Source organism: Miscanthus floridulus, chromosome 2, assembly GCF_019320115.1.
Source record: "Miscanthus floridulus cultivar M001 chromosome 2, ASM1932011v1, whole genome shotgun sequence".
Classification (NCBI taxonomy): Eukaryota; Viridiplantae; Streptophyta; class Magnoliopsida; order Poales; family Poaceae; genus Miscanthus; species Miscanthus floridulus.
In genome coordinates, this window is record NC_089581.1 from 127,540,809 (window position 1) to 127,567,227 (window position 26,419).

Here is a 26,419-nt window from a genome sequence, read left to right on the forward strand (position 1 = left end):
AATAAACATGTCAAACACCAGTATATAGGTCTAAATGATATGTCAAACAAAAGTAGCAACTAAGTAGTGAATTTCCTAGGCAATTAGTAGTGAGCTACATATCAAGCATTGAAACCAACAAAGTAGCAAGCCTCTCAGAAGTTGATCTTGTTCCCCTACTTCCTGTTCTCCTTCCTGAAGCACTTGCACTAGAAAAAAGAGCATAATTATGTCAGTGAAGTTACTAAAATATGTAGTAAAGAGAAGCAATGGTGGTTCGTTACTTTGTCTCATTGTTGGCCTCTCCTGACCCTCTTCCCCTTCCCCTTCTCCTTCCCCTTTCTGTACCACTTGCACTTCACAATAACAGAGTAAAAGCAAGTTAGTATAGGTGGCAACGCTGAAATTTGATAGAAAAATAGTAACGAACAGCAACCATGAATCATGTACATTGTCTCAGTGTTGTCCTCTCGTGAACCCCTTCCCCTCTAACCATTCAATGACTTTAGGATTTTTCTCCTCTATTTTTCCAATGAAGTAGTTGAACTTCGAAATTGTGAAGCTCTTGGCAGCACACCACATATTCTTGCCATAAAGATCACCACGGTAACTTTTCTTCATGTTCTTCCACAAGTGCCTCATACATTCTCTGTGCTCTATTCTAGGATACACATCTTCCACAGCTAATTCTATTCCCTTTCCAGCATCTATGCTAAGGACCAAGCCTGTATGAACATGGTACTATGTCAGAAAATATTACAAACTTGAAATTTAGAAAATAGATTTAGAATTGGGGAATGTGTATACCTAGAGGAGTATCGATAGCCTTCTTCACATTATTGACAAACCAAGTCTAACTTTTCTTAGACTCGGTCTCAATCACTCCATATGCCACTGGGAACAACCGGTTATGACTATCCACTGCAACAGCTAATGCCAACTGACCTCTCGCCCTCTCTGTCAAATGTGTTGCATCCAATGCAATATATGGTCTACACCCTTGCAAGAAGCCATCTATGCATGATTTAAGAGCAACAAAGAACCTCAAAAAACACATATCACCATTGTGATCTTCAGCTCTAGCTCCACAACACTAACAGGTACTGACCTCAAAAGTTCAGCTTGATAAGCAGGCAACAAATCATAACTTTCATACCATTTACCAAAAATCATGTCTAGTGCTCTCAACTTCCCTCTAGCAACTCTATCATACGGAACATCCACTGAGTATTTCTTTTTCAGTTTATCCATCAACGCAACTGGTCCCATTTCTCCATCAACAAATCGACCACTCTGTCAGCCACCTATTTATTAGAGGCCATTGTCTGACCGCACTTGTTGAATGAACTGCAGGTATGCTTTGGTCCGCTTGTCTTAACCTGCATAAAAAATATACAAAAACAAGTCATCAGAATAGGCATGCTTGCAACAAAATGGACCTAAGTAGTCATCATTTACCTTATACCCAACGTATTTCGTGCTTGTAGATGCAAAAAAAAGTCCACTTGCAACCTTGTTCAGCTCTCCTGCATATGGCCCTAAATCTTGTCTTGTCTTTTTGTACGGTATCGAAAGCATGATAATGCAAGAAAGCATGATGTGTGTCTACTAACTTGTTTAAGGAAAATGGACCCTAGGCCTATTTACTTTGGATTTTAGTGTTTGGTGACCAACACAACCAAATTAGACTAATGAATTTGTAAGTAATTGTTTTGTAGTTCAATAGGGTGCAAGACGTGACTTGGACGAAGGCGACAAGATGATCCCACGATCAACACCATAAGCAAGACCCTAGAAGCATAAGAGAAGATCCAAGATATCAAGCATAGTCCAAGAACGAAGATGGGAACCAAGCCGGACGTAAGATCACGAAGAAACAAGCTTGGCAGAGGTGACCGGACGTGGACCTTATAGGGACCCGACGCATCCGATCAGTTGCAACAGTAGGCGTCAGCAGCTGTGCCGAACGCTGAGCGAAGCAATGACCGGATGCACCGATGACACTGTTCTTCATAACAGCAATGTTTTCAGCGTGACCAGACGCAACGGCACTGGACGACTGGACGCATAAAGAACAGCATCCGATCAAGTCCGGAGAGGTTCTAGAGCGGCGCCAGCACGACCGGACATGTCCGATCGAGTGAGACTAGACTTAGCCCAGAGTCTGATCAACGCGCGCGCTCTAATGGTCGGGATGACCGGACGCATCCGGTCAGGACGACAATAGTGTCCGATCAGTAGCAGAAAGCTAGGTTTCTCCCCCAACGGCTACTTTCTCGGTAGAGCTTATAAATAGACCCCCAACCGGCCATTTGAGAGGTGGTGTGTTGAGGAAACATACCAAGGGTGTTGATACACCATTTTAGTGATCTCCACTTGCATAGTGCTTAGTGATTCATTAGGTGATTAGCGTAGGTGCTTTTGCGAAGTGCTTAGGTTGATTAGACCACCACTTATGTGCTTGCTCTAGGTTTAGACCTAGTGTTTAGTTAGGTTTACATACCTCTTACCACTTGGTGCTTGCGCGCACCATTGTTGTACATCGGAGGGGCTTGTAGTCTTGCAAGATCACACTAACCGCGTTTATGGTGTGGCCACCACCGTGTACCGGAGGGAACAAGACCCACGATGTTTTGGCTAGAAACTTGATAGTGAAGACGGCGGGGAGCATCCGGGAGAGGCTTGCTGAAAGGCACATCGGAGATCCACTTGCGCGTGGGGAAGGACCGAGACTATCCATGGAGTTACCCGACCAGGAACTTGGCCCTTGCGAGGGGCTCCAACGAGGACTACAGAGAAGCTTGCATGCTTCTCGATACCTCAGTAAAAATACCGAAGTCGTCGATGGGAGTTTGCATATCTTTACTTTACTCTTTAGCTTCCGCATTTACATTGCAATCTTGGTGTGTTTGCTTTACTTTCCTAGCTTAGTAATAGGCTAGTTGATAGGTTTGAAACCTAGGTTGCATAACTCCTTTTGCGGTAGAGATAGCAACACACCTAGCAAAACCATAGTTGCATATTTAGATAATTTATCTTTTGCATAGGTTTTAACGAGGTGAAATTAGAGGCCTTACTTAGAGTTAGAGTTTTAAGTTTCCTAATTCAACCCCCCCCCTCTTCGGCGTCATGGTCCCCTTTCAATTGGTATCAAAGCTAGGTTAGCTCAATTTGGACCTTTGACTTCACCGCCGTTGAGTCGGCACTATTTAGAGTGGTTGGGATGGATACCTCTAGTCCTTCGCACTTTGATGGCACTAATTTCTCCTACTATAAAGCTAGAATGGCTTGTCACCTTGAGGTGGTAGATTTGGGTGTTTAGAGAGTCACTCGTGATGGGATGAAACCCATTAAGAATCCCGATAAACCCACAAAGAGTAAAGAAAAAGAAATTCATTTCAATACTAGAGCTAAAAATTGTTTGTTTGAATCTTTTAGCATGGATGTGTTTAACCAAGTGTTCACTTTAAATACGGCACATGAAATTTGATTAAAACTCCAAGAGCTCCATGATGGCACAACTAATGTCCATGAGCAAAAACATTATTTAGCTAAACAAAATTATGATTCCTTTAAAATAAATGATGATGAGCTTATTCGTGATATGTATTCTCGTTTGAATCTAATTATCAATGAGCTCCATTCAATAGGATTAACGAAGCTAGATGATGCGGACATCATGAGGAAGATCATCTCTGTGCTACCACAAAAGAAATATGCAAGCATCACCACCATCCTTCACAACATAGAGGACTTGAGCACCATAACCCCGGCCATAGTCATTGGCAAGATAGTGGCATTTGAAATGTCATAGAAGATGGGTCAAGAAGAAGCCTCGTCATCAAGCAAAGGCAAAGCTCTTGCATGTAGTGAGAAAAAAGAAGATGAAGGGCAAGCAAGTTGAGACAAGCTCAAGCTCAAGCTCCTCAAGTGAAGATGAAGAAGAAGAAGATGATGATGATGATGATGATGATGATGATGATGTATATTCAAGTGATGATGATCAATCTTCCTCCTCGACCTCCGACCTTGATGAAGAATCAATCAAACTTACCAATAAGATGGAGAAGATGATCTAAAGGCTCAATGTCAAGGGTGTGCCCATCCAAATTCAAGATTTCATCTTCACCAATCAAAGAAATGAGCAAAGAAAGAAAGGATGCTATGGATACGGTGAGTTGGGGCACTTTGTGGAAGTTTGTCCAAATAAGCCCACACCCAAGACAAAGAAGAAGACGTGCAAGGACAAAGCCCTCGCATCAATAAGGTCATGGGATGATTCTTTAAGTGAAGAAAAAGACCATCACAAGAGGTGAGGCCACAAGCACTCATCATCAAGCTCTTCTCGTGTGTGCCTTATGGCACGAGGTAACGAAAGCTCATCCTCTAGCGAGAGTGATAGTGATGATCAAATGCCTTCTCTTAATGAACTTGTGCTAGAAAATCTTAAATATGCTAAGGCTTGCACTAGCCAACAAAAGAAGCTAAAAATGTTGCAAGAAAAGCTAGATAGTTCATAAGAAGCTTATAAAATCTTGGTTGAACAATATGAGACATTTGCTAACCTCAATATTGAACTATCTACTAAAATTAAGCAACTTGAGGCTAGTGCAACAACAAATGCATGCACAATCAACGATGAGCAACTTGTAAAGAAAAATTAAAAATTAAAAAAAGTTAGCTAGTTCACAAGATGCTTATAAAAGTTTGCTTGCTAAAATGGAAATCATGTGCAAACATTGTGATGAGCTAACTAATAAAGTTGCTAATCTTGAAGCCGTCGGTACAACCCTCACCAAGGCACCTAAAAAGAAAAGTTCTATCTTTGATGTGCCTAAAAAGGATGCTTCTACTTCTTGCAATGATTTATGTTTAGACTCACCCTTGTGCAACCAAGTTTGTGTTGAGAAAGTTATTGTAGATACATGCACACAAGAGGTCACAATGGAGAATGAGCAACTCAAGAAAGAAGTGGCTCGCCTTACCAAGGACTTGACTCAAGTAAAAGGCAAAACGGAGCAAGCCCAACATCATCAAGATAACACCATTAAGGGAGTGAAGAAGCTTGATGAAGGACAACCCATGATTTGCTACGTGTGCCACAAGGAAGGCCACAAGTCCTATGAGTGCAAGGTGAAGAATGAGGGATGAGCTAAGAAGAAAGAGAAAAACAAAAAGGAAACAAGCAAGCTCTCCAACACCTACACCAACAAGGTGGACAAAAAGGCCTCCACACCTTATCTCTTAAAGAAGAAGAAAAATGATAAGGTGGTGGCCATCAAGGTGAACAAGCAAGCCAACAATGGGGCCAAAAGCATTTGGGTGCCAAAGGAGATCATTTCCAACATGAAGAGCACCAAGAAGGCTTGGATCCTGAAAGGGAAGTGAGAAGTCCGATGGACTTTGGAGAATTTGGAGACTTGGCAAAGTATGGGTGCATTTTATGGGGTGCATCATTATGGACAAGGTAATTGCCAAGTGGGTTAGTGAATAATATGGACCCAAATTCTCCTTTTCATATTAGGTAACTAGATTTAATTTCTTGCAATTTCAATTAGTATCTAATTCCTTTTTATGCCTAGGTTTGCATTTGCATGCTTAAATCCTTTGTCATGCATACACTAGGTATATCTTATGGTAGGCTTGCTCGATCTCACTCTTAACCCTTGGAGCAGACCTACATGGTTTAAATTGTTTAGGAGCACGACACATAACTTGTTTTTACAATTGTTCATCTAATATGTGCCAAAGTCCAAATTATAGATAATTTCTTCCAAATATCACTTTCGAAAATGGTTCTCACATTCATGTGATATCATCTTTCAAGTGGTATTTTTATTCTAAAATCAATGTGCATGTCTCCTATAAGTATTCTATACTTGTGTGCACAAATTTAGAGGGAGGTTACTCTACAAGTTGGATGCCTTGAGACTAACACCTTTTCAAGCTTATCATGTGTGTAGTAGTCTCATTGCAAGGAAAATGGAGTTCTCGAAGTTAAGCATCATACTTCAAATATCCACCACCTATTACAAGTGGTATAAATCAAATTGGTTTCCACATGTGGTATTTCTAAACCGATATCATCATATTGATTTCACTTTGGTATTTATATGCTTTCTCCATGTATTATATAGATTAAACTCTCTAAAGCATTAATTTGTCAATTATGCATAAACTACATTCTTCATCATATGTATGCATATATTTAGAGAGAGCTTAGTCTATGTAATGTGAGAGTCAAATTTATGACCTATTTCACTTCATATACAAAGGATCACAAAGTTTGACCCTCCCTTGTGCTACTAATGTCTCCCTTTTTGATGTTTGATTCCAAAGGGGGAGAATTTGTAGGACCAAAAGCAAGCCCGATCATAATTGAAGGGGATCGTGACGCCTAAGAGGGGGGGTGAATTAGGCAACTTAAAATTCTAACTCTAAACTATGGCCTCTTTTTCTAACCTTAGCAAAACCTATGCAAAAGATAAACTATCTAAATGTGCAACTACGGTTTTGCTAATGTGTTGCTATCTCTACCGCAAAAGGAGTAATGCAATCAATGTAAATGCGAAAGCTAAAGAGCAAGGTAGAGATATGCAAACTCCTGTAGATGACTCTGGTATTTTTACCGAGTTATCAAGAAGCATGCAAGCTTCCCCCTAGTCCTCGTTGGAGACCCTAGCAAGGAATCCCTCGCAAGGGCCAAGCTCCCAGTCGGGTAACTCCGTGGATAGCCTCGGGCCTTCCCCACGTGCAAGTGGGTCTTCGACGTGCCTTCTAGCAAGCCTCTCTTGGATGCTCCCCATTGTCTTCACTATCAAGCTTTTGGCTGAAACGCCACGGGCCTTGTTCCCTCTGGTACACGGTGGCGGCCACACCACAAACGTGGTTGGTGTGATTTCACAAGACTACAAGCCCCTCCGATGTACAACAATGGTGTGCGCATGCACCGAGTGGTAAGAGGTATGCAAACCTCACTAAACACTAGGCCTAAACCTAGAGCAAGCGCATAAGCGATGGTCTAATCAACCTAAGCACTTCGCAAAGCACCTACGCTAATCACCTAATAAAACACTAAGCACTATGCAAGTGGAGATCACTAAAATGGTGTATCAACACCCTTGGTATGTTTCCTTAGCTCCACACACCTCAAATGGCCGGTTGGGGGTTGTATTTATAAGCCCCACTGAGAAAGTAGTCATTGGGGATGAAATCTCGCTTTTTTGCTACTGACCAGACACTGGAGTCGTCCTAATCGGACACGTCCAGTCGTCCTGACCATTGAAGCCATGAACAACTGATCGGACACTGCCAGCGTCCGGTCACTTGCCACCGGACATGTCCGATCGCAAGTTCGCCGCTCTGGAACCTCTCTGTACTCGATCGGACGCTGTTGTCCTATGTCCGATCAGTTTTGCCGCCAGCGTCCGGTCACTTGCTGAGTTGCTGAGTGTGTTGTCGGACTGATGAACAGTGCCATCGGTGTGTCCAGTCGATTCACTTGTTCAGCGTCCGGTCGCTGCTTGCTGATGCCGAGCCACTAGTCGGAGCGTCCAGTCACTTTTCTCCAGCGTCCGGTCCAGCGTCCTGTCACTTCTATGAGCTCGTTTCTTCGTGATCTTATGTACGGCTTGGTTTCTATCTTCGTGCTTAGACTTTGCTTGATATCTTGGGTCTTCTTTTGTGCTCCTAAGGTCTTGCTTGTGGTGTTGATCCTTGGATCATCACGTCGCCTTCGTCCAAGTCATGTCTTGCACCCTATTGAACTACAAAACAAACACTTGCAAATTCATTAGTCCAATTTGGTTGTGTTGGTCATCAAACACCAAAATCCAAAGTAAGTGGGCCTAGGGTCCATTTTTCTTACAATCTTCCCTTTTTTGGTGATTGATGACAACACGACCAAAGCAAGCAAATAATAGAATTTTGAAATTTTAAAAACTACCTACTTGCTAGGATGCAATGCAAGAGGCAAGATTATATGATGCTAAAAGATACTACTTGTAAGATTACATAAAAACTTATCTTGCCCTTGCAAATGTCCCCATGTGGTATTATGGATTTAAGCCTTGCTTCCTATAAATTCTCCCCATTACATAGGCTAATACATAATCCACTATCCTCCATTTCTCGGACCATTACTACAAATTAATGCTTACTTTTAGTCCTCTAAATTCTCCCCCTTTGGAATCAAAAACCGAAAAGGAAGACATTAGTAGCACAAGGAAGGGTTAAACTTTGTGATCCTTTGTGTATAGAGTGAAATAGATCACAAAAATTGACTCTCACATTGTATAGACTAAGCTCCCCCTAAATATATGCATACATATGATAGAAGGCAAAGCATATGCATAATTGGCAAGGTATTGCACAAGGGAATTTAATCTATATAATGCACGGAGAAAGCATATAAATATCAAAATGAAATCAACATGATGATATCGGTTTAGAAATACCACATGTGGAAATCAATTTGATTTCTACCATTTGCAATCGGTGGTGGATATTTAACGTATGATGCTTAACTCCAGGGACTCCATTTTCCTTGCAATGAGACTACTACACACATGATAAGCTTGAAAAGGTGTTAGTCTCAAAGCATCCAACTTGTAGAGTAATCTCCCCCTAAATTTGTGCACACAAGTATGGAATACTTGTAGGAAACATGCACATTGATTTTAAAATCAAAAATACCACTTGAAAGATGACATCACATGAATGTGAGAATCATTTTCGAAGGCGATATTTAGGAGAAATTATCTACAATTTACACTTTGGCACATATTAGATGAACAATTTAAGGACAAGCTATGTGCCATGCTCCTAAACAATTTTAAACCATGTAGGATTGCTCCAAGGAATAAGAATGAAACCGAGCAAGCCTACCATAAGATATACCTAGTGTATGCATGACAAAAGATATAAGAATGCAAATGCAAACCTAGGCATAAGGAGTAACTAGATGCTAAAAGATACCAATTGTAGAAAAAAAATAAATCTAATACCAATTGAAGTAAATTGAATCTAGTTACCTAACATGAGGAGGGGAATTTGGGTCTATAGTATTCACTAACCCACTTGACAATGACTTTATCCATCGTGATGCACCGCATGAAATGCACCCATACTTTGCCAAGTCTCCAAATTCCCCAAGGTCCATTGGACTTCTCACTTCCCTTTCGGGATCCAAACCTTCTTGGTGCTCTTCATGTTAGAAATGATTTCCTTTGGCACCCAAAAGTATTTGACCCCATTGTTGGCTTGCTTATTCACCTTGATGGCCACCACTTTGTCATTTTTCTTCTTCTTCAAAAGATAAGGTGCAGAGGCCTTCTTGTGTACCTTATTGGTGTAGGTGTTGGAGAGCTTGCTTGTTTGCTTCTTCTCTTTCTTCTTTGCTCCTCCCCCATTCTTTACCTTGCACTCATAGGACTTGTGACCTTCCTTGTGGCACACGTAGCAAACCATGGTTTGTCCTTCTTCAAGCTTCTTCACTCCCTTGATGGTGTTATCTTGATGAAGTTGGGCTTGCTTCACCTTGCCTTTCACTTGAGTCAAGTCCTTGGTGAGGCGAGCTACTTCTTGCTTGAGTTGCTCATTCTCCTTTTCAACCTCTTGTGTGCATGTATCTACAACAACTTTCTCAACACAAACTTAGTTGCACAAAGATGAGTCTAAACATAAATCATTACAAGAAGTAGAGGCATCCTTTTTAGACATGTTAAAGATAGAGTTTTTCTTTTTATATGCCTTGGTGGGTGTTGTACTAACGGCTTCAAGCTTAGCAACTCTATTAGTTAGCTCATCACAATGTTTGCACATGATTTCCATTTTAGCAAGCAAACTTTTATAAGCATCTTGTGAGTTAGCTAACTTTTCTTTTAATCTTTCATTTTTTTTACAAGTTGCTCATCATTGATTGTGCATGCATTTGTTGTTGCACTAGCCTTAAGTTGCTCAATTTTAGTAGATTATTCAACATTGAGATTAGCAAAGTTCTTATATTGTTCAAGCAAAGTTTTGTATGCTTCTTGTGAACTATCTAGTTTCCCTTTTAATTTTTTGAGCTTCTTTTGTTGAATAGTGCAAACTTTAGCATAATTAAGATTTTGTTGCACAATTTCATCATAAGAAGGCATTTCATCATCACTATCACTCTCACTAGAGGATGAGCTTTCGTTACCTCGTGCCATAAGGCATATACGAGAAGAGCTTGATGATGAGTGCTTGCGGCCTCGCCTCTTGTGATGGTGTTCTTCTTCACTTGAAGAATCATCCCATGACTTTATTGATGTGAGGGCTTGGTTCTTGCATGCCTTCTTCTTTGTCTTGGGTATGGGCTTGTTTGGACAAACTTCCACAAAGTGCCCCAACTCATCGCATCCATAGCATCCTCTCTTTCTTTGCTCATTTCTTTGATTGGTGAAAATGAGATCTTGAATTTGGATGGGCACACCCTTGACATTGAGCCTTTGGATCATCTTCTCCACCTTGTTGATAAGTTTGATTGATTCTTCATCAAGGTTGGAGGTGGAGGAGAAAGATTGATCATCATCACTTGAATCTTCATCATCATCATTATCATCCTCATCTTCTTCTTCATCTTCACTTGAGGAGCTTGAGCTTGAGCTTGTCTCAACTTGCTTGCCCTTCATCTTCTTTTTCTCACTACATGCGAGAGCTTTGCCTTTGCTTGATGAAGAGGCTTCTTCTTGACCCATCTTGCGTGACATTTCAAATGCCACTATCTTGCCAATGACTATTCCCGGGGTCATGGTGCTCAAGTCCTCCATGTTGTGAAGGATGGTGATGATGCTTGCATATTTCTTTTGTGATAACATGGAGATGATCTTCCTCACGATGTCTGCATCATCTAGCTTTATTAATCCTATTGAATGAAGCTCATTGATAACTAGATTCAACCAAGAATACATATCATGAACAAGCTCATTATCATTCATTGTAAAGGAATCGTAATTTTGTTTAGCTAGACAATGTTTTTGCTCATGGACATTAGATGTGCCATCATGGAGCTCTTGAAGTTTTAACCAAATTTCATGTGCTGTATTTAAAGTGAATACTTGGTTAAACACATCCATGCTAAATGATTTAAACAAGCAATTCTTAGCTCTAGCATTAAAATGCATTTCTTTTTCATCACTCTTTGTAGGTTTTTCGGAATTCTTAATGGGTTTCATCCCATCATGAGTGACTCTCCAATCTCCCAAATCAACCGCCTCAAGATAGCAAGCCATTCTAGCTTTACAATAGGGGAGGTTAGTGCCATCAAAGTGCGGAGGCCTAGAGGTATCCATCCCAACCACTCTAAATAGCGTCGGCTCAACGACGGTTAAGCCAAAGATCCAATTTGAGCCAACCCTCTCTGATACCAATTGAAGGGGATCATGACACCTAAGAGGGGGGGGGGGGGGGGGGTGAATTAGGCAACTTAAAATTCTAACTCTAAACTATGGTCTCTTTTTCTAGCCTTAGCAAAACCTATGCAAAAGACAAACTATCTAAATGTGCAACTATGGTTTTGCTAATGTGTTCCTATCTCTACCGTAAAAGGAGTAATGCAATCAATGTAAATGCGGAAGCTAAAGAGCAAGGTAGAGATATGCAAACTCCCGTAGATGACTCTGGTATTTTTACCGAGGTATCGAGAAGCACGCAAGCTTCCCCCTAGTCCTCGTTGGAGCCCCTCGCAAGGAATCCCTCGCAAGGGCCAAGCTCCCAGTCGGGTAACTTCATGGATAGCCTCGGGCCTTCCCCACGCGTAAGTGGGTCTCCAACATGCCTTCCAACAAGCCTCTCTCGGATGCTCCCTGCCGTCTTCACTATCAAGCTTCCGGCCAAAACATCATGGGCCTTGTTCCCTCCGGTACACGGTGGCGCCCACACCACAAACGCGGTTGGTGTGATTTTGCAAGACTACAAGCCCCTCCGATGTACAACAATAGTGCGCGCAAGCACCGAGTGGTAAGAGGTATGCAATCCTCACTAAACACTAGGCCTAAACATGGAGCAAGCGCATAAGCGGTGGTCTAATCAACCTAAGAACTTCGCAAAGCACCTCGCTAATCACCTAATAAAACACTAAGCACTATGCAAGTGGAGATCACTAAAATGGTGTATCAACACCCTTGGTATGTTTTCTCAGCTCCGCACACCTCAAATGGCCGGTTGGGGGTTGTATTTATAAGCCCCACTGAGAAAGTAGCCGTTGGAGATGAAATCCTGCTTTTCTGCTACTGACTGGACGCTGGAGTCATCCTGATCGGACGCGTATGGTCGTCCCGACCGTTGGAGCCACAAACAACTGATCGGACGCTGCCAGCGTCCGGTCGCAAGTTCGCCGCTCTGGAACCTCTCTGTACTCGATTGGACGCTGTTGTCCTATGTCCAGTCAGTTTTACCGCTAGCGTCCGATCACTTGCTGAGTTTGTTGTCGGACTGATGAACAGTGCCTTTGGTGCATCCGGTCAATTCACTTGTTCAGTATCCGGTCGCTGCTTGCTGATGCCGAGCCACTGATCGGAGCGTCCGGTCACTTTTCTCCAGCGTCCGGTCACTTCTGTGAGCTCGTTTCTTCGTGATCTTGCGTACGACTTGGTTTCTATCTTCATGCTTGGACTTTGCTTGATATCTTGGGTCTTCTTTTGTGCTCTTAAGGTCTTGTTTGTGGTGTTGATCCTCGGATCATCACGCCGCCTTCGTCCAAGTCACGTCTTGCACCCTATTGAACTACAAAACAAACACTTGCAAATTCATTAGTCCAATTTGGTTGTGTTGGTCATCAAACACCAAAGTCCAAAGTAAGTGGGCCTAGGGTCCATTTTCCTTACAATAATAATTTACAAGTGGTAATGGTCCGAGAAAGGGAGGATAGTGGACTATAGAGTTAGGGGAGGCTTAAATCCATAATTCCACTTGGGGACATTTGCAAGGGCAAGATAAGTTTTCAAAGATGTTTACATGTTGTATCTTTTAGCATCATATAACCTTGCCCTTTGCACTACATCCTAGCAAGTAAATAGTTTTTAAATTCTAAAATTTTTATTATTTGCTTGTTTTGGTCGTGCTGTCATCAATCACCAAAAAGGAGAGATTGTAAGGAAAATGGACCCTAGGCCCATTTACTTTGAATTTTGGTGTTTGATGACCAACACAACCAAATTGGACTAATGAATTTGCAAGTAATTATTTTGTAGTTCAATAGGGTGCAATACGTGACTTGCACAAAGGCGACATGATGATCCCACGATTGACACCATAAGCAAGACCCTAGAAGCACAAGAGAAGACCCAAGATATCAAGCATAGTCCAAGTATGAAGATGGAAACCAAGCCAGACACAAGATCACAAAGAAACGAGTTTGACAGAGGTGACCAAACATGGCCCTTATAGGGACCGGACACATCTGATTAGTTGCTTGGCAACAGCAGGCGTCAGCAGCTATGATCGGACGCTGAGCGAAGCAGTGACCGGACGCACCGATGACACTGTTCTTCATCATGACAATGTTTTAAGCATGACATGACGCAGCAGCACTGGACGACCGGACACACAAAGTACAGTGTCCGATCAAGTCTAGAGAGGTTCCAGAGTGGCGCCAGCGTGACCGGACGCGTCCGATCGAGTGAGACCGGACTCGGCTCAGAGTCCGATCAACGCGCGCACTCTGATGGTAGGGACGACCGGATGCGTCTATTTAGGACGACAACAGCGTCCGGTCAGTAGCAGAAAGCTGGGTTTCGCCCCCAACGGCTACTTTCTCGGTGGGGCTTATAAATAGACCCCCAACCGGCCATTTGAGAGGTGGAATGTTGAGGAAACATACCAAGGGTGTTGATACATAATTTTAGTGATCTCCACTTGTATAGTGCTTAGTGATTCATTAGGTGATTAACGTAGGTGCTTTGAGAAGTGCTTAGGTTGATTAGACCACCGCTTATGCGCCTGCTCTAGGTTTAGGCCTAGTGTTTAGTGAGGTTTGCATACCTTTTACTACTCGGTACTTGTGCGCACCATTGTTGTACATCAGAGGGGATTGTAATCTTGTGAGATCACACCAACCGCGTTTGTGGTGTGGCCGCCACCATGTACCGGAGGGAACAAGGCCCGCGGCATTTCGCCCAGAAGCTTGATAGTTAAGATGGCGGGGAGCATTCGGGAGAAGCTTGTTGGAAGGCACGTCGGAGACCCACTTGCGTGTGGGGAAGGCCCAAGGCTATCCATGGAGTTACCCGACCGGGAGCTTAGCCCTTGCGAGGGATTCCTTGCGAGGGGCTTCAACGAGGACTAGGGGGAAGCTTGTGCGCTTCTTGATACATCGGTAAAAATACCGGAGTCATCGATGAAGTTTGCATATCTCTACCTTACTCTTTAGCTTCCGCATTTACATTGCAATCTTGGTGTGTGTGCTTCACTTTCCTAGCTTAGTAATAGGCTAGTTGATAGGTTTGGAACCTCGGTTGCATAACTTCTTTTACGGTAGAGATAGCAACACACCTAGCAAAACTCGGTTGCACATTTAGATAGTTTATCTTTTGCATAGGTTTTGACTAGGTGAAATTAGAGGCCTTAGTTTGAGTTAGAGTTTTAAGTTGCCTAATTCAACCCCCCCCCCCTTTTAGGCGTCATGGTCCCCTTTCAACTTGCACTGATCCATATCTAGGAACACCACATTTACATCAATAAATGGATCATCGGTATCATAAGAAAACATAGGAGGATCATACTCATCTTCCTCATCAACAATTTCACCATCAGGATCAAACTCAGTGTCAGAGTCAGACCAAGCTTCATCAGAGTCATATGATGCAGCCAAATCAGTGTCATAGCTGCTATCACTTAGTACCTCTGCATCAACAGCCTCAGAAGCACTTTCTTTGGTGGCAGCTCTCTTTTGTGTGTGGATATTGTCTTTTTTGGATGGGGTTGTGGCTGTTTCATTTTTGGTTGTTTCATTTGTGGCTGTAGCATTTGTGGGTCTCTCATTTGTGGCTCTCTCACTGGTGCCTTCCTCAATTAGGAGTACACCAGCCCTCACAATATGGTGAAACCTTCTCTTTATTGAACAAAATTATAGTGGTCCCTCTAAATCATTTATCTGAGCATTGATACATTCTAGTCCATTCTCTACATTGATTAGAAACCACTCTAACAAATTTTCATCAGATTTAATTTTCATAGAATCATTCTCCAAATCACGCCATAAGGTAATGTACTGTTTAGAACCCCACAAGCAATGCTCAGCAATGAAATCAACTAGCTGCAGCAGCCCAAAGCTATTTGTGTCAACAACCTTGGTTGGCAAAGTTCTACCTTGCCACTATGTTTTTGGAGCACTGTCTGACAAGCTGAAAAACAAGCGCACTCTAACAACAAGTTCCAATTTACTGTGATTTATCCTACAAATCATAGCAGAGAAGAAATGAGTTAACACATCTACTAACCGTGGCTATTTTTCTACTGCATTGAAGCACACATCTCTAAAATTAGTTAATATACCTAGGCTTTTCCATGGTGGTCTGCTCTTCCATGGTGGCTGACTGAAGCTGTCGGTCGAGATGCTGCTGCTGTGGGCTCCAGCCTGCCGGGCGGGGCTGGGCGAGACCCCCAGCCGCACCACCGAGGCCGGGAGCCAGGGGTAGTGGGCTGGGCGGATCCCGCAGGAGGCCGCGCGGTGCCCCTAGCCGATAGCCGCACTGCCGAGGGGGGACGAGACGAGCCGGGGGGAAGTGGTCTAGAGGGAGGAGGAGACGAGCCGAGGGAGAAGCGGGCCGGAGGGAGGAGGAGAGGCGCCGCCGCTTGCCGTGCCACCGCTGCTTGCCGCGTCGCAGCTGGGTAGTGAAACCCTAACGCGAGTGCGAGCGGCGAGTCGTGACTCCCTTTGGTGGAACGATTCGAGAGACCGTGACCAAGGAGAAAGGGAGTAAGGAGTACCATGGTCTTTTCGTGTAGATGCCTTTTCTTTTTTATTTTTTTATCATTTAATCCAACCATTTTAGACGGTGTTACAAAGCAGGGGTAGACGGGAGCTTCGTTTGAAAATAAGGAGGATAAAATCACAAAGTTAAAAAAGGAGTAGGATAGAAACACCAAATTCCCTTAAGCATATTAGTGCTTATTTTGTGGAAGGGTTCTCCCACGGCTAATACCGTGAATATAGCGGCCTAAAACAGCTATAACCATGTAGGTGCACTTGTTCCCATACCAGAAATGGTGCTGTATAATGTCGTTTGGATCATGCGCCTGGGCCAAGCTTCCCCGGCATGCGAAATGGGCTGAAGAACTTGAACTAGACCTTGTGACTTGCTCGAGGCGCCTGGGCCAAGCTTCTTCAGCATGCGAAATGGGCTGAAGGCTGTATCTTGCGAAAGACAATCACCCACCGCGAAAGCAAATTGCAATAGACTGACTAAACGTCAGAGTTCTGGATTGTGATGAATTATATGTGATTAGTATTTCAGTTAACGGTACTAGTTTAGTTCACATGCAAAAGTGGATCAACTTCCAGCTTCGAGGAAACAAATTCTGCTTCCCTGTCCCTGGTAGATACTACTACGTCGTTCGATTGTTTTTGTGTGCCAGCAAACTATCCATTCTCTCCACATGTATACAGTAACAAGATACTTTCTTCTATATACTCATTGTCTGATGGTTCATGTTGGTCAGTCTTGGCATGATGTATAGTCACAACGATAATTAAATAAATAATGTACACGACTAAGAGCAATAAAACACTAGAAATAGGAACGAATAAAATCCAGGGCCGGATTGGTTTGCTTCCAAAAGATGCCAAACTAAAGATAGGGTAAGCCATGATTTTGGCTATTATTTTGGCTTGCTACCAAAACTTGCAAACCTCTCACATTTAGCTTGCCAAATCTATGAATTTTTTTACCTAACTTTGGCTTGTCAAATCTTGAGCATGGCCCTTTCAAATAAAAAATCTTTGGCACATGGCAAATTTTGTTCGCAAACCAAGCTAGCCCCCAGACACCCCTGAATTATGTATGGACAGATAAATTATACTTTAAATAACAATTAGTTTTATATTTGTCTAATTTTAATAAATCAGAAGAATTTTATGGGAATAAATCAGATATTTTTTGTATATTTAAAACCTAAAAACAGCTAGATGGCAAAAATGATTTGTTTTTGATAGTTTGAAAGATTTCTGGTTTTTGAGTTGTGTAAACAAAAATGAAACTCAAGCAACAGTTGGGTGCCTAAAGATAAACTTGTCCCTTCAACAAATAGTGAAGTTTTGTTAACAGTGTATTCTAAATTAGTTCAACGATTTTTCTAAGTATTTGCTGTCTAGATAAAATTTTTTAAAAATGATTATATACTGAAACAATAAGCATAGATAACTAAAATGGACATGTTTCCACCTTTAGATATAAAAAATATAAAGAGTAAAGTCCACCGGCAGTCCTCGAACTTGTTCGACTTTCTCACTCCGATCCCTAAACTCGTAAATCAGCCGTTTAGCTCCTTAAACTTATTCATCTATGTCATCTCGGTCCCTAAACTCGCAAATTACTCGTTTAGGTCCTCAAACTTGTTCGGTTGTGTCATCTCGGTTTCTAAACTTACGAATCACCCGTCTAGGTCCTCAAACTTGTTCAGTTGTGTCATCTGGTCCCTAAATGCTTTAAACTTGTAAATTCGATATATAATTATAGAACTGTCCAAAAAATGTAAATCCAATTTTGTTCGACTCGTGGTAACATGTACTTTAAATTAGAATAAAAGAAATTAACACTCCTATAAATTTATGGGGATTTATTTACAACATAGAATAATATATAAGAATGTATGTGCCTATTTAGTTATTTAACTGTAGAGTTAAAAATAGAAAGTACTGGGTAATCTCTTTTATTCTAATTTAAAGTACATGTTACCAGGAGTCTAACAAAATTGGATTTATAATTTTTGGATAATTCTATGAATATATATTAAATTTATAAGTTTAAAGCATTTAGGGACCGGGATGACACAACTGAACAAGTTTGAAGACCTAACGGGTGATTTGCATGTTTAGGGACCGAAATGATATAGCCGAACAAGTTTGAAGACCTAAACAAGTGATTTACGAGTTTAGGGACCGAAATGACACAGATAAACAAGTTTATGGACATAAACGGTCGATTTGCGAGTTTAGAGACCGAGATGACAAAGCCGAACAAATTTAAGGACCGCTAGTGGACTTTACTCAAATATAAATGAGGCATACAAAATGTGACTGAATGAACCACGAGAATTCAGGAACCATATGACTAGGCAATCCCCATTACTCAGAGTGCTTTAGTAGGGATGAAAACAGATCGGATACGGACGGATATCACCGATATTACATTTGTTTTCATATTTCTGTCCGGATTCGGATTCGAATACGAATAGTGTCAACTATGTCGGATAGGATACGATTGGATATCGACACCATAAATATGCAATTTGAGTATTCGGATACGGATACGGTATCGGATGTTGGATATTCGGACTCGGATACGGACAGATCTCAACCCCTCTAAACGGATTTGGTTTCAAATATGGTCGAAAAATATCCGTACCGTTTTCATCCCTATGCTCTAAGCATATATTTGGATTTCGAACAAGCTACTAGGAATGCCAGTGACACATTTACCGGGGGAAGCTCCACTCACTAGCCATTTGGAAGGCAGAGTCCAGACCCCATACACAGCAAGCCAGAGCAAGCGAGCCAGTCACTAGCTAACCGAGAACGAGCTCTGGCTCGGTTGGCAAGCAGCGTTCGAACCTCGTGTTTAGCGTTGATGTTCTCATCGGGATTTATTCCTATAATAACTTTCAGTGAAGCCTTTCAATGCGTGGTGCCACAAAGGGACTGCGACGTTCCCGTCGCCTACAGAGCCTGCTGGTTTCTGGTAATCTCTCTAGGACGCGTCTTCATATCTGTGTATAATTATAGGTCTACTCGTGTATTAGTGGTGTGAGTGTGGTGTTCATGTGTACGGTGTAGGTGTGTGTCTGTATACGAACAGATGCTACAGCTATATCCAAATGAGAGGTGAAAAAAAAGTCACTAGCTAACCATGGCCGTCTCTATTGCCCACCTCTCGGCCGTCGTCACGGGCCCGCTCGAAGCGACCATGGCATTAAGGGCTCCATTCGCTTGGAGGAATTCTGGAGAAATTTGTGAGAGAAAAATACTGTTCCATATGAAAAAGAAGTGGATCAAGCCGGGTCTAAGGACACGCGAACGGGCCTTAACAGGTTGTCCTTTGACTGCCATGGAGCTACGAAATTGGGTTTTTCCATCACTGCAGGAGCTCAAGATCTGTAATTGTGCATTCCAGACATTCACTAGGAATGCTTATTGCTGCACTTTCTCATCCCTAAGTGATACAACCATTGAGAATTGCCAAAACTTATCAAGCCTGAAACAATATTTCTAGAACCAGCTTATATATGTGCAATCAAGAAGATAGTAATAGGCGATTGCAGAAATGCGGAATTCGTCCCAACCGAAAGATTTGGAGATTTGCATTCCCATGCAGTACTTGAGGTGCTATGCTGTCCAAAGATCAGATCATGACGTGTTTTCCCGTTACTCACCCAACTAACCATTGAGTCCTGCAACAAGCTCGAAGCTCTTGATGACAAATTCATCTCTCTCCATGCCATTGAATATATTAACATAGCCAATGTGGATCCCTGTCAACCCTGCCTGCTGAAAAATTTGGGAGTTTTCCTCTTCTGAAGGATTTGTCCATTTGGGCCTGTCCAAGTCTCCACTGGAAAAATGGGATGGTGTTACCATCGTCCCTCCAAAGGCTCTCCTAAGATGATTGTGGGGATTTATCTGCCTCATTTCCTGGCTTCCTGGAGAACCTCACCTCCCTCAAATTATTGGACATGAGTTATTGCAAAGACATTGTATCCATTCCAGTCCGCATGTGGGGCAATAATCTTGTATCACTCCAGGAATTGCTGATTATCGGTTGTCAAGACCTCGAAAAAATTGGTCAGGAAGCAATTGCAAACATAAGAAGGGTGTACATTGACAACTGCCCAAAGTTGATGGAAGTGAACCAGCCACTGATTAGAGACAATATCAATCAGAGGTAAGAATGTCAATTGTTTAGTATAGGTAATTACAGTGATAAATTGTATGTTAAAAATAACCTTTTTAATGAAATGGCTGGAGCTTTGTATTTGAATTAAGCAGAAAAAGACAGTTTATGTACAGGATTGAGGCTTGGCCACAGAACACAGGGGTTCCCCCTCACAACACTCCCTAGGGACAACCAGAAAGAGAACCCCAAAGGAAAGAAGAAAAAAAAAGGCCAATCTACCCTGCAAACCAAGCTTTCTTCTGTATGTATTGAACTAAGCATTATTTTTGTTGTTTCAACGACTTGCAACAGTGAGGTGCTTATTCTTGAAGATTTTTTTGGTTCTGCTCTTTTCAAAGATTCCACATTACAGATGGCCATACTACCATTGAAGTTGCACGAACCTTTGGCTTCTATGATATGAATCGAGCCAGCGGCTTCCTAGTGTTGTAGAAATTTATGGAGAAGGCAGGCTGCCCATGCGTGCGATGTGGCGGGACGCAGGAAGGTGGCGCGGCTGATGGATCTCCCGGCTCGAGGGGCAGTACCGGTCGCGGGGCGCGCAGCTCACGCTGCGGTGCCTCGCCGTCGCCGCCGACCACAAGAACCGGCCCTCCATGCGGGAGGTGGTTGCGGTGCTCGAGATGGAGTCCATGTCCAGGGCGGAGGCAAGGCTAGATGGCGAGGTTATACGCAGACCACAATTAGTAGCTTGTTTTTGAAGGACCGAGCAGTACAATGATGTTTAGAGCAAGTACTCCCTTTGTCTACGAGGGAATCAATTCCTAGCGACATTGGACAGGTTATCGAAGAAGAGAAAAAGACTATACTAGCCCTCGTTAACCAAAGCCGTTAATAGCATTATTTGGAGCACCCAGTCCCATCTCCTTGCTCCCATGACCATCACTGTGTGGAGAGGATGGATAAAAAGCACCTGAGTGCCATCATTGCAGGGCTGCAGGCTCGGGAATTTAGAAGGCAAAAAGCCGTGGTTGAGTGACATAGGACATGTTTGAAAGCATGTATACGTGGCCATGTAGCCTGAGCCCGTCAGTCCGGTCTAAGGCCTGTTTTTTTTTTGGCTCGACCCAAGCACGGCCCGGAGGAGCAGGCCATGCCTGGGTCTTACCCCAGTCACGTGGGCCAGCATGGCACGGCCCATAAAATGGCCAAAGGTCCGGTGAGGAAAATGGCTAAAGGCCCAACAATAGCTCGGCAGGCCAGCCCTCCTCTCTTAACCCCATCGCCTACCCTCTCCCTCTCCCGCCGCCGCACTCTACTCTCTCTCGCCTAGTTGCTCGCCTCGCCTCCTCCATGCTCTCGCTCGCTCCCTCTCTTCTTCGCGACTTGCCGGTGGGGTGCGTCGCCGTGGGCTCCTCTCCTCCTGCCGCCACCTCCCCCCTCCACTCCAACCCGCCGCCGCACTCCCTACCGCTCGCAGTCGCGGTCGTGAGTCGGCGTCGCGACTCGCTCGCCACGTCGCCTCCCCGCCTCACTCTCTCCCGCACGACTCGCCTCCCTGCCGGCCACCGCACTCTCCCGACTCGCCTCAGCGGCCCCCAGCGGCCAACCGCCGATGGTGGCTACCGCCTCCTCACCGCCCCCACTGCCGCTGACGGTGGCCACCTCCTCCTCACCGCCACGCGCTGCTGCTCCTCCCCATGCCTCCTCTGCGCGGATCCAGCCTCGTTCTCCACTGATCCGGCCTCCTCATCGCTCATCCTCCGTGGATCCAGCCAAGTCCAGGTGCGGAGAGGTCGGGGATGGAGAGGTCACATCGTCCACGTCCTTCTGAAGCAACGACGGTAGCCTGGCCTCCCCATCTCTCTCTCTGTCGGTGTAGTGGGCCTTGGGCCAGCCCGGCACGCTGGATTTGCCGTGCTTCTTGGGCTGGCCCGGCACGAAAAACGGTCCAGCAGGCCGTGCCTAGGCCGTCGGCTAGGCACGAAGCCCTTGTCGGCTCGACCGCCATCGGGTCGTGCCGGCTCGTTGCCGTGCCATACCAGGCCGGGCCGGCCCGTTGCACATCTATAGAAGCATGTAATTGGCTGGCTTGGCCCTGAGGCCTGTCCCAGGCCAGCCAAGGCCCGACCCAAGGGGAGTAACCCCTTTGTTTGGTTTCCTGTACCAATGCGAACAGGCCCAAATAGAGATGGTGTTTGATTTACAGTTGAGAGCCCGACTAAAGACCAACTACCACCAACTGCCAAACTGAGATTGCGTTTGGCATGTGCCAGTGTCAGACCGGCCCAAAGCAAGGAAGAAGAATGCAAATAGATCACAACAATGAGCAGAGCTTCATTTGCATATGTAATTGAAGTTCCATTACAATAACAACAGTTAAGATAAAATAAGTATGTCACTAATAGGCCTCAGACCCCATTACAACTTTAGTTAGAACCACTGCTAGCTCCAAGTAATTAGAATAAAAAAACGAAAGTAGAAACAGAGAACAGGAACCACCATCTGAAATTTGCAAAGGAAATTAACAGATTTCAGGAATAGATTATAAAAAAGAACAACACATGGAGCTAGCTAATTAACCTTAAAAGGTTGTAATCATCGGCCTAATCCATCAGTTACTTTGCCACAGCTTCAACAAAAGATCAAATAGCAGCACCTAAGTGGGGCAAATGTGCTGCCCAGTCTTGCTCACCTCCATCCATAGTCCAAACACCAAAATAATAAGTGAGATGATGAACACATTCTTTCAATAACCAACCTTACCATCAGCCGGTGGAATGCCTTGAGAACAAGCATCTTGGGTTAGATTAGGGGGGAGGGGAGCTGCTTCTCCCAGAGGTGTATTGAAATCTCTCATCGATGCATGAAAATCTACAACAACCTGCTAATAGCTATTATACTTCTTGTATATAGCATTTTTGAACCCAAGATCTTGTTTACTGCACTCATGCCAAGTGAGGTAAACCCCAAGATTCTTCCCCTTAAAAACCACATAGCAAGTGCCCATTTCTGTGAAATGAAAGAGTGGTTTAGCCTCAGTCAAAATGAATGAATGAAACTTGCCATGGGTGTGGAACTTGAAGATCTACGGTTTGTGATGAAACAAATCTGATGACCAGCATCATCTAGTTGAAAGAAACAATGATGACATCATAGGCATTTTATAAAGAATTGGCCTCAGCTTATGAATCTGATGGTGTAATTCATTGTTTAATTCATTGGTGGCTGCCATACAAATAAAAGGCAATAGAACAGCAAGGTACAAAATGCAGGCAATAGAAGATTCAAACAGTCAGGAAAACCCAAGGTCATGGCTGGCATGGAACCTATCTGGCCATCCATCCTCGGCCATCAGCCATGTGGAGTTGCTAGAAGATGGATGGTACAGATAGATTTGATGACAGCCATGAAAACCAGCAAGAAGAAGCAATGGAAACCAATAGCAGCCACCTCATTTTTTGTTGACAGTTTGCATCATAGGCCTTTTAAGTTTCCCACAGTGCCCACGAATCCAAAGAAACAAAGCAAATAGTTCATAAGTAAGAGAATAAACAACAACTGGTCTCAAATAAAGTAGCCAACAGAGGCTACAAATAGTGCCTTACAAAAACAGGTTCTGCCCAACAGTTCAGGGCTCAAATGCTACCAAGGTGCCCTCTGGCACATATAGTTAGCCACCCTCCTAGTAAACAACCCAAAGGATAGGTGTGAGTCAGCCAAGTAAGCTGCACAAAATACCTACAACAAAGTGTGCTCAACTGCAGTCAAAAGAAGAGTGAGTGAGTGAGGGAGGTGGAGGAACTATACATCTCAACAGTCAACCCCCTCATTGGCCATGTAGTCCAGTAGGAAGTGGAACTACATGTAGTAGTTCTTGGCTAGGTCGTTCCTAAGCCAAATGTCCCTATGGCTATCACTCATGCCAACAAAGCCCCTGCCTTGGGCCTTGTTGTCCAGCAGGTAGGTGTTGGCAACTATCAGTGCCTCCTCAGTAAAGCTAGGCATCTCCATCACAGCAAGGTAGAGGTTAGCATCTACATGGGTTGGTCCAGTCTCCCTAAGAGCATTGGTAACATTGTTGACAACATCAGACGTGTTTGTCAACATAAGCATCTCATCCTCACTAAAGTTGCCTCTCTTCATCTTTCCACCCACAACTGAGGACAGTAGCTTTGTGACCTTGCTGCCTTCTTTAGCCTCTGTTTGGGTCTTGACAGTAGGGACATGGGGAAAGGAAACATCCTTGGCCTTAGCAGCAACACTATCTGCATGGTTCACCCCTAAGGCTTCACTAGAACCTTGTGCAAACCTACCAGTGGCCATGCCATGGCCAAAGATGGACTCCATCTATATGGAGAACCTAATAGGGCATTTAGAAATTATGCATCTTTAGGATGATCCTACAGCAGGGGGGTACATTTTTAGGCAACTAATACAAAGTTATAGGTGCATGAAGAAAAGAGGAAAGAAAACATAGATCGACCTTGTAGTGGCCTAGGTAGTGCTCCCCCTCAAGCATGATAGCATTGACATCACTATCCCACAAGGCACCACTAAGATCTTTCAGCTTACAGATCCTAGCCCACTTCTGCCTCCATTTCCTCGGATGGTTGTACACCTGAGTTGGGCTCACTGCTGCCCCATTGAACTCCTTAAGTGCTTTGGCCACATAGTTAACATCTTTGTCCTTCAAGACCTTATTAGGCCTACTACCATCACTAACAAGTTGAGCCATCCTTCTAAGAACAAAACCAGAGGTGTTATTGTTCCACCTCATGGCCCTAGCACCCTCGGCAGCAGCATGATCAGCTGCACCTACAATAGCAGCACCAGCGCCAGCTGTAGCAGCAGCATCACTAGCACCAGCACCAGCTACAACAACACCAGCTAGACCACCCCCACCAACCCATTCATTACATCAGCAGCTGCCACAACCCCCTCCCCCCGATGTAACACCCTCGGTGTTACACTATAAATCATTTACTAAAACACTACATAAGCATCATAGTTATATGTTAATGTATGTAATATAGTGTGTAAATCAATTTACGTAACTTAAAACGACCAACAGAAATGCATAACGAAAGGTCTTTCATGGCGTATGAAATTATTAAGTACGGATGTTAGCGAATTTTTATTGAACGAAAACACTATAGAATGTATATACAGAACTTTAGTAAAGTTAGAAGTATGAACGTTGTAGATGATGGTGAAATACCTATGGTCGAATAATGAATTCAGTAGCTAACATACCTAATAGCTTGGAAATTGAATGTGACACGAATCCGATCAAGACTTAATCGTTTTCGTAAGTCTGAAAAATGGTTTGACAAGGCTAAGTTTGGCAATTTTTGTAGAGCAATTGGGTTAAGGAGTGATGGGATATTAGGGCTTGTTTTAGTAGCCTAACATGCCCTCTTAAGTATAACATAGGTGGTTTGGCTATTGAATCATCAAATTGGATTTTTGGGACGCTTTAAAAAGCGTTCATGGCACGTTTTGGGTCGGGTTCCTCATGTTGACGTGGTCACCATGCTCCTGTGCCGTCGTCGGCGTGCCGGTAGTGCGCGCGCTTGTCTAGCCACGCTCGGCTAGTCACGGTGGCCAGCTGCTCGAGCGTGCAGCTGCTCCTCCTCACTGCCGTAGTGTGCGCTGCCGCTGACGTCGCTGCTAGTGCCCTTAGGGCCACCCGCGTCGCTCCATTGTTGGCTCTGCTCTGCCAGATGCTGTCGCCGTTCCGCTTAGGTGTAGTGGCATCCTAGGGCCAAAGCTGTCATCACCAGCACACACACATTCGCTCTGCGTAGCGTCGTCACACCACGTGCACCCACGCCGCTTGCATCGCATCGCCACTGCCGCTGCTGCGTGTGCCTGCAGCACCGACACATGGCCGTGTCACCGTCGGTTTGCCAATTAAGGCGCTACAACTGCACAAGCCATGTCAACCCTGTACATGCACGTGTAGCCTCCTCTGTGTGCCCTCGTCCACTTCTATTAAGTGGCAAGTGCCACGCTTCGCTCCCCATCCACCTCCGCCTTTAATGGCATCGCGCCGGCATCACTAAACCGCACCTGAGCCAGCTCACAGTGCTGGTCCAATCCAAGTAATTACGCACGCTAGAAGCTTGAAGGGAATCCTAGCTACGTGCTAAGCCCACCCATTACTACAGCCGTACCGAGCCGAGTCCCAATTTGAAGCTTCCCCCACCGTCGGCCACCCTAAGACCAAACGACGACGCCTATCCAATTCGCCTCGCACCATCCACCTCCATCTAATTCTGAGGCACTCTGTCTTTGCCTTGATCCCCTCCATCCCCTGCGCACCCCACTTGCGCTGCTACTGCCTTCACGGTGCCACTGGCACG

The 26,419-nt window shown here is 44.1% G+C and overlaps 1 protein-coding gene across 1 annotated transcript in view; it reads right to left on the reverse strand.

Annotated features, from left to right (window-relative positions):
- Window positions 1–23,912: 23,912 nt before the first annotated feature.
- Window positions 23,913–26,419, reverse strand: part of LOC136537041 (uncharacterized) — a 29,787-nt gene continuing 27,280 nt past the window's right edge. The window contains exons 6-7 of the mRNA XM_066529137.1: window positions 24,538–24,941; window positions 23,913–24,401 (exon numbers count right to left, since the gene is read on the reverse strand). Coding sequence (XP_066385234.1) covers window positions 23,913–24,401; window positions 24,538–24,941 — 893 coding nt within the window. The remainder of the gene's footprint in view (window positions 24,402–24,537; window positions 24,942–26,419) is intronic.